General features: G+C 30.8%; 2 protein-coding genes across 2 annotated transcripts in view; one reads left to right on the plus strand and one right to left on the minus strand.

Moving 5' to 3' along the window:
- LOC106464607 overlaps positions 1-829 on the minus strand; it is a 7,253-nt gene extending 6,424 nt beyond the window's left edge. The window contains exon 1 of the mRNA XM_013924764.2: positions 647-829. Coding sequence (XP_013780218.1) covers positions 647-694 — 48 coding nt within the window. The 5' untranslated portion in view covers positions 695-829. The remainder of the gene's footprint in view (positions 1-646) is intronic.
- A 208-nt stretch (positions 830-1,037) lies between these two features.
- Positions 1,038-9,494, plus strand: part of LOC106464606 (exosome complex component RRP4-like) — a 12,056-nt gene continuing 3,599 nt past the window's right edge. Inside the window, exons 1-6 of the mRNA XM_013924763.2 lie at positions 1,038-1,183; positions 2,975-3,076; positions 3,947-4,082; positions 5,145-5,210; positions 7,172-7,240; positions 8,497-8,676. Coding sequence (XP_013780217.1) covers positions 1,068-1,183; positions 2,975-3,076; positions 3,947-4,082; positions 5,145-5,210; positions 7,172-7,240; positions 8,497-8,676 — 669 coding nt within the window. The 5' untranslated portion in view covers positions 1,038-1,067. The remainder of the gene's footprint in view (positions 1,184-2,974; positions 3,077-3,946; positions 4,083-5,144; positions 5,211-7,171; positions 7,241-8,496; positions 8,677-9,494) is intronic.

Consider the following 9,494-nt stretch of genomic DNA (forward strand, 5'->3'; position numbering starts at 1 on the left):
CTGAAGATGTAAAATGCAACATTAGTTATTTTAAAATCATATTGGATAAGATTAAGGACGTAAATGGCATTATTTAACTTGCAATAAAACAAGCCAAAACTAAATTATTAATATGGAGCTCAAACTATCGTTTGATTTCCACCTGTTACAGTTATACTGGTTTCACTCACAGTCACTGGGAACTTCACCTCTCAGCAGTAACCATGAACAAGCATGCAAATCGAAAAAATAAGATAACGATCATTGTGAAAGTGAAAAAAAAAGAAAGCTCAAAACACCACATACATATATAATTCATCACTGTATAAAGCTTAGTCTTGTTCCTTCAGTTTGCCCTTGTCCAGGGTTACTGATGAGGCGTGGAATTCCCTGAATCATCAGTGAATGTAATATAGCTCAGTGACAGATGGTAAACCAAATGTTAGACTAGGCTTCACATTTATTTTTTTAGCATTCTAAACAGCTTCTCGGCTGTATTACTCATAATAAATCAGTAGCATCAGTACTACGTTATTCTTAAAATTTATATTATAGATATGGGATCACTGTGCGAGTAAACGGCATTTAAAAACATCGTACTTAAAAGTTGTGGAATAAGGTAACATCATACATTGATTTGAGGAGTATACAATCATAACTGGCTCACCACATGCTTTTCTCCGTACTGTCGCTTCAATTGGTTTAAGTTGTTCATTTTATGTCAGTTCACCCAGTTTCATCAGTCACGGCGCCCGTTGGATGTCTTATTTTTTTACTTTTTGTTTATTTGGTAAAATTTTTAATCATTTCTAGAACTTTTACTTGAACTAAGACGCCATCTATAGCACATAAATAATAGTTAAACAAGAATAAAACTCGATTTACAAACTAGTATTTTTCAATTAATTTGTACTAATCGGAACAAAATTATTGAATATTTCTTCAATTTACAGTTGTAGATGGTTATAATTATTTTATAAAATAATGCAATTAAACTAAACTAATTTTTTGAAACGACTGAAAATAACTAGTGTTTATTTTTCAAACAACTTGTTTCACCTCTTCAGATATTAAAGTTTTGCTTTATCATGGCGGTGGAAATTCGATTGACATGTGAAAAGCCACGTGAAGAATTTCAGTTTGAAAGACCAAAACATCTTGTTACACCAGGAGATATAATTACTAGTGATACTGGTTTTATGCGGTAGGTCATATTTTCTTAATTACTCATGTTATATTGAAAATGCAAATACAAAGTGAAGTCATGTTATTATTAAGCTGTAACTGTAAGAGCTCGGCATTAGATTTTTGATATCTTTGTTTTAACTGTTTAGGAAAGTTTCGCATGGGTTGCGTTTATTAGTGATTAAAATTTATTTTTTGAAGATATGTGACTCGTTTGGTTGTGTCGTCAAATAAGCTCTGTTCAAATTTTTATCCGGGTATCCTTTTTCTTCCTAATTTTTAGTATCTTTTTTTTTCTTTTGCTAACTTATTCTTTTAACCATTTTTGTTTTCAACGTACGGGACGTGTCATAATTTAATAGCATAATTCTCTAAATAATTTAGTTTATTTACTAAGTTTATTATTGCTAACTTCAACAAAACACGTAAAGTTTTAAACTTCGAGTAGCGTTGTCAATGTCACTTAACATTCAGTTATTAACTTGTCTACCAAAATAAAACGACTAGCTTGATGTTCAATTCTCTTCTTGATTCTGTATACCATTATAGTATTAGTATTACCAGCATATTCAGATAAAAGTTCATTACAAAATAATAAAAACTTAATTTAACAATGTGTAAATGATAACCATTGCTCCTATGCTACAGTAGTAATAACTTATTAAGTCTGAATAATCTTTTTTTTTTGGGGGGGGGGCATAATATTGCTTTGGAGGATGAGTAGTAATGTGTTTTAAATTGTGCAGAGCCTCAAATTTCTTAACTTCAGTACTGATTTGATCAACTTGATTACAATATTATAAAGGCATGGTTGAAATGCTATTTATATTAATCATTTATGAGAGAAAAAGTCTTAGCATTTAGAATTGAATTGGTAAAGACAGTGCATCGAATAAAGCATTTAGTACAGGATATTATGAATATGCCTAAGAATTTTTAATTGTAACAGAATGGTACTCCTGTTATTAAAATGCCATGTTAATATTGGTGTAAGACAAGTTGTCTGCTGAAAACCTTTTATAAAAGAAACTGATTTGTGTGAAAAAAAAAGAAGATAAAACATAAGTTTTACAACTATAAAGTCATGGTAGTAGGTTATAGAATTAAGCTGATTTATAGTTAAGCAGGGTCAGATTTTCATTAAATATGTTTCTATGGTTCTCAACATTTTTCAACTTCTTGCTTTAGCCTCTTAGTCTTAGATAATTTTGTACACTTTTAATTTCTTTAGAGGATTTTTTGATAAATGACAAAAGAAAGTTGTGTAGAAGTACAATGACTCCTGGTTTTAAGGATGAGTTGTGATGCTAGACCTAATAATTTGATGATTACCTTTGGAAAGGAATTGAAAGATTTGATTTAGCTTTTATGTGTACAAATGGTGAGAGCATTGGATAAACATGTATCTATTTGTATAGCATTTGAGTCGCTATTTCCAACCGTATCTTTTTCATGTTGATATATGAAAAAAATAAGATTGGAAATAGTGACTCAAGTGCTATACATCATAGTTTCTGCACATGCTTTGAAAATTGGTTGCTATATTGAAGTATTATGACAATCATGGAACCAAAGAGAAAGATCTTCAACTGACTTCAGTAGTGTATTATTGTTTTTAAAACAATTCATATAATGAATAGATTTTATGAACAACATTGTATAAGCTAAGAAATATAGATATATTTCGTAAAAATCAGTAACTGGTTAAAGTATAATGTTTTCATATTCAATAATAATTATACAGCTTGCTGTTCATTTTGTATGACATATTCCGTAACTTTGATTTTATTTTGTTTTTTCACATCCACAGAGGACATGGGACATATGTTGAGGAAGAGAATCTAGTGGCATCAGTAGCAGGAATTGTGGAAAGAGTAAACAAATTAGTGTCTGTTAGGCCTCTCAAAACCAGGTACATGTAGATAAATTGTGTAATTGGTTTTCTCATAACTTGTGTTCTGAAATGCTGAATGTTGTAATGTGTCTGAAAGGGGTAAACAACACAACGTTTGATAGGTCTCTCAAAACTCATTTTTTTAACCCACTGCATATGTCTTTAAGAGAAAGAATGTCTTGCTATGGAGGTATTCTGAAAGTGTCAGGAAATAAAGGGGTGTCTTAGGGAACAACAAGATCTGTGTTCTACATTATCTGCGACTTCATGATCAAATGTGAGCTTATCTTTCTGAAAACCGACAACTTATATGAACCATTTTTATTTTTGTTTTGTTTATTTAGTTTTCTCGAGAACAAATTTTTTTAAAAATATGTTTTAACTTAAAAGTACCAATGGAATATTAACTCATCTGAGCTGGAAATATAAAGTTTGTAACAAAAAAAATTAATAATTTTTTGAAACATCAATTTTTATTGTTAAATAAAATAAGTAATAATAATAATGCAAAAAGGAGAATAATCATGTACAATATGCTGCTAAACTCTGGAAGGGAGTCTATAAATTAATAATTGTTTACATGCTAATAAAAATCCAAATTTTGAAATAATACTGGAGACAAAATTGTATTTGGATTTTTATATAATTGTTCTGAGGATTGATTGATAAAATGTATCTATATAAAATCTATACATAAATGGTAATTATATGCATGAAAAATATGAACTTTGTTGTTTAAGAAAGTAACAGTATATAGACAGGTCCAAGTTTAAAGTTGGCTTGTTGTATAATATTGTTATTTCTGAAACTGCCGAGGCACTAAAATTACAGTGGTCTTTCTGTGAATGGTCAAAGTTTGCCGAAGGTAATTTTTGAAAACTTGTATAGGTACAATGGGGAAATTGGAGATGTTGTTGTTGGTCGTATTACCGAGGTGCAGCAAAGAAGATGGAAAGTTGAAACAAATTCCCGCCTAGATTCTGTGCTTCTTCTTTCTTCTGTAAACTTGCCTGGTGGGGAGTTAGTAAGTATGATCTTTAAAAACATATCAGTGTCCTTATTCTAGCTGTGAATGAAAGATTTGTAATTGCATAGTATGAAGATAAAAAACAACAAAACTTGAACACATTATGAAAATCTACAAACTCTCACAGAGGCTATTCTGAATATGTTGTACATTTATCAGAATCAGAAGAAAGGCTTTGGAATGTACAAAGACTAAAACATGGAAGAGCTTGGTACAAATATATATTTGTTAAATATTTCTATTATTTAATCCTTAATTGTATTCTATTCATTATGAAGTTTTAACCCTTTATCATCCTTGGAAAGGTTTTATCCATTGCTATAATTGATGTAAATATGGGTGGAGACGATGTCTAGCGTACTTCAATATACGGGTGGAGATGATAAAGGGTTAAAAGTAAGATTTGAGCTATTTAGAATTAGTGAAAGTGATTTTTGTGGCATTCGAGGCATCTAGTTGGGGAGATAAATCTATTTATTTGCAAGTTACCCATTAAAATGTATGGGAAACAACACCCACACAAAATAAATTTTTGCACAATTTACTGCATTGTGTAAATAAAAAAAGCAAATAAGCTGACGTATGAGGATTTTAGGACAAAAGTACTGTAATATCTAGAGAATTTGTATTGTAGATAGATACCCCGTACACTAAACTTGACTCAAATAAAGTGAGTACCTAAGGGTACTATTAACAAATACAATTTCCTGTTGTTACAGTGCCAGTTGTTCATAGTCTGTTACATAAAAAGTAATGAAAACTTGTTAACGTACAAATGAATATTTTTACTTTCAGATGAGCATCAGCCCTTAGCAATTCCTTTTAGTTCCAATATTCATAGCCATTTCTCTTTTTTCTTGTCTTATTTTTCCTTAATACCAGTTACTTGACTTGCATCTATATAATTTTTTATATTCATGTTCTTACTTACATTAAAATTTATGATTGGTATAAATGCATTTATATAAATCTTTTATTATCAGTTAGTATGTTATGTGAGATTTGAAGTAAAATATATCACAAAAATGTAATTCTATATTTTAATTATGTTTACTTTAGAGAAGAAAAACAGCAGAAGATGAACTTGCAATGAGGAAGTATTTAGCAGAAGGGGATCCTATAAGTGTATCTTTTCTCTTCAGTGATTATATGTCATTCTTAAGGGGACCAAAATGACTTGTTTCTGTTGCAAAAATGTGGACAAAAGTTTTGTTATGTTCAAGATAATTTACACATAAAGTGTGTATTGACTGTACTGCTTAAACTAACCTTGAAAAATTAGAGGGAGCTCCAGTTTTCAAATTATCTGTGAAAACAATTGTTTTTTTAGTCGGCAGCAGTCCTATAGAGAAGATTTTTTTTTTATATTATTCTCCTAGTACTGTTTTATAGTTTATTTAAACAGGAAATGAACACCAAAAGAAAAAACGTCATACACATTGTAGTTTATAAAATAGAAATTAAGAAAAAAAATTAAAAGTAAGAATTGACAAGAATAAATATAACTTTAGAATTTCAGTAAGAACCATGTTATTTAACTTAGTTGTAATATTTAAAATATTTTTTTATTGGTGACATTGTGCAAACTCAATAAAGTATTATTTTACTGCCCTTAAGTCCTCTTAGTTCCATATTCTGTGCTTTCAGTGATCACTGAGAAAATATTATGGTGGTTCGCATTTCTCGATGTTGTGTCTCCTGCATTGTTTAATATGGATTCACAAAGTTAAATTAGACTTTGTCTACCTGATGTAGGCTAAACTACATGTATTATATGTACATTTTTTGGGGGTTTAAGAATGAAATGTATATTTCACCATGCTTGCTTGCTTCAAAATAAATGCTTGTTTATTTTTCTTCTGTAGAAAGGGCCTTTAAATCCAGTCAACGAATATAAATACATTTGAGTGTTTTAGAACCTATACATAAATATATCCAATCAGTGTGTAAATACTAGTCAATGCTAGATCCTGGTGTAAAGTTTTTTTTATATTCATTCCAAAATTTATGAATTAAAGACATATTTTTATGATTGGAAAGAGCATTTATTGTACTTTGTTTGGATAGCAAGAAAAATTTATAAGTTGTGAGTAGTTAGCTGCCGACATAGAAGGTTGAGTATGTTATATTAAAACAATTTTGAATATTTAAATATCATCAAGCCATGTGATAACTGTAACCAATAGAAAGTTGAAGAGAGATGGCTTGTATTAGAACTACATTTTGACATTGTTTGGTATTTTATTAGGTAGTGTAATGCCACTTTTGGAAAGAGTATTTAACAGTCCTTTATGATGCAAGTTATTCATACACTGAAATCATAAAGATGTGTTTAGATTGTTGATTGAGAATTTTCAAGGTTGGGATATTCCTTTTACTTAATGACATTGGAAAAGAAAAGAATGTGAATCAACTTGAGGTGCCAGGACCATCCAGAAAAGAGACATTTAGCAAGTTTATTTAGTTGTAGTAAGCAAAATTCGATGCCTTGTAATAGGTAAGAACCAGTGAACACAAGGTCAGAAGTAACAGTATGCAACATAATCAAAAAGGATTTTCATCTGGAAATGAGGCCAGCAAGGTATGGGTTTACCATCCTGAGGCTTCCAATCATACTTGCTGTTCAGCTGTCACATACTTCAAGGAGCTGGAGAATGAAATGAGTATTCATGCTATTTCACAAGAAGACTGCTCAAGTTGTGGGATGCAGTACCTTTATATTTCTGCATGATCAGACTGTTCAAACAGCCACTGAGAAACATCATTTTTGTACAATAGATAAATTATGAAACAATACAGGGAGGATTGGTGTGCTTTGGACATGACAGTCTTATGACAGAGCCTTTTGCAAGGAAACTGTTGTCAGATAGCATTTGGCAACATGGACTATAATGATTTGGCGAGATTTCAAAATCATTTTATTATAACATATTCAACCTCTCTATAAGCATAGCAGGAAAATTTGTTTTTCATTATTGTGTAAACTACATTAGATTAGAATGAGACAAGATATTATTAAATTATGTACTATATTGTTTCTGAATTATATCAATGTATCTAATATTAGTTCCTTAAAACTGGTACAGGCTGAAGTGCAGTCTGTTTTCTCAGATGGCTCGCTCTCTTTGCATACAAGGAGTTTAAAGTATGGTAAGGTAAGAAATGTACGAGTTTTTATATTTTGTTGCTGGCAAAAGATTTTAACAATAGTAGAAAAGAAAGAGAAAATTAATTCTAAGATGATAAGTGTAATCTATCATCTAATGACGATAACTGAGACTGATGAAACATCAACAGGGTGATGTTCATTGGTGTAGTGGTAAAATTATTTGTGCTGTAGTGCCAATTAAATCCTAACTTTTATCCACTCTTTGAATTATAAACACACACATAAATGTATTTCAAAAGATACAATTGATAAATAAGCCCCCCAGTGGCACAGCGGTATGTCTGCGGAATATACAACGCTAGAATCCGGGTTTCGATACCCGTGGTGGGTAGAGCACAGATAGCCCATTGTGTAGCTTTGTGCTTAATTACAAAGAAATACAATTGATAAATTGTCTGAAGCTTATATAAGCATCTCCACATCATGAAATATATATATTATTTGTGTATATTTTTTTTTTTATGTCATCGTTTTAAACATAGATTTATTCTTTTTAAATATAGCATTGGAAACATGCAAGTTAATACCACAAATATCTACAGTTTAAATTTATTTTACAATTATATGTACTTTAGTCACACCAAAAGAAAAAAGTACAGGAGTGGAGTTCTGGTCCACTCTGGCTCTGTTAAGCCATTGGTGAAGCCACAAGTTAGAAAGGACTGACTGGTTGTTATTTATGTTTTAACCGAAAGCATTAATAAAGGTGCAGTCTATCTAAATTTGTGGAGGAAAAATAAATTAGTTTGTGTGCATGTAACTACTTTGCAGCTGGTATAGATAATTCCGTGTTGTAGCTGTTAAATGTACTCCAGTATTTCTGCTGAAATGTGTTTGAAATATTTTTCTTATATGTTGTATTAAGTGTAAAACTAAAATATTTTATAATCGGGTATTGTTGTCGTGATGTGAATATAGTAGATACGTGTATATGTAGAACATTATTGTTTTTTGTCTTGAAAGTATGGTATAGTGTCTAGATGGCATTAAGAAGATATCGTAACGTATCTTAGAATACTTTTGTAATATTTTTTGAAAATAAAACATGCTGCTGATCCAACAAATACAATATTAAGTATGCTAATAATGACATGCTTTGCACATATACATTTCATTGCTAATAACAATAAGCTATAGCTATAGAACAGCTGTTAATTTATTAGCATTTATTGTAAGATTAGTGTAGACTGTATTTTGTTGGTATGAATTGAAAATCTCATGTTATTTTTTGTGTTTCTTTAGTTGTCCCAGGGTACTTTAGTTCTGGTTTCACCATCACTGATTAAGCGTCGAAAGACACACTTCCATAACTTACCCTGTGGAGCTCGTATTATCCTTGGCAACAATGGATACATTTGGATTTCTCCAACTGTAGATGAAGATGTCAATGAAAGTACAGGGGGATTTATCCAAAACTTGGAGGTATGTTTTCTTTTTTTATCAGACCTTCAACCTTTCCTGTGTAATATCTGTTTGGAAAGTTTATCTTTGTTTTAAGTACTTTTCAGTATTCTCTTGTTATTTTGTTTTCTCTATATTTTAGCCATCCTTTTTACAGTTTTTATGTTGGGAGTTTCAACAAACTTCATGGAACTTATCCTTATGCTACTTCAGTAACCTTACCCGAAGATGGGATATTTAAGATCTGCGTTAATCAGGGGTTATACATCCTCTGTTTAATTTCGCTGTTACAGTTCTTGGCTCAAGTTTTTTAAACATGTTACATTGGAAATGGAAATGAATTTGAAGGGTATGATGATGGCAATGAAGATAAAATGTATAATAATGGACTCAGAATGAAAGATATCATAGTTGACATGAAGATGAGGGATATGATAATAAGGATAAAGGGTATGGTAATGGTAGTAAGGATGGAAGGTATAATAATGGATACAATGATGAAGAATATGATACTCTACATACCCTTATATCATACTCTACATACCCTTATATCATACTCTACATACCCTTATATCACACTCTACATACCCTTATATCACACTCTACACACCCTTATATCACACTCTACTTACCCATATATCACACTCGACATACTCTTATATCATACTCTACTTACCCTTATATCACACTCTACTTACCCTTATATCACACACTACATACCCTTATATCACACACTACATACCCATATATCACACTCTACATACACTTATATCACACTCTACATACCCTTATATCACACTCTACTTACCCATATATCACACTCTACATACCCTTATATC

Source organism: Limulus polyphemus, unplaced genomic scaffold, assembly GCF_000517525.1.
Source record: "Limulus polyphemus unplaced genomic scaffold, Limulus_polyphemus-2.1.2 Scaffold1700, whole genome shotgun sequence".
NCBI lineage: Eukaryota > Metazoa > Arthropoda > Merostomata > Xiphosura > Limulidae > Limulus > Limulus polyphemus.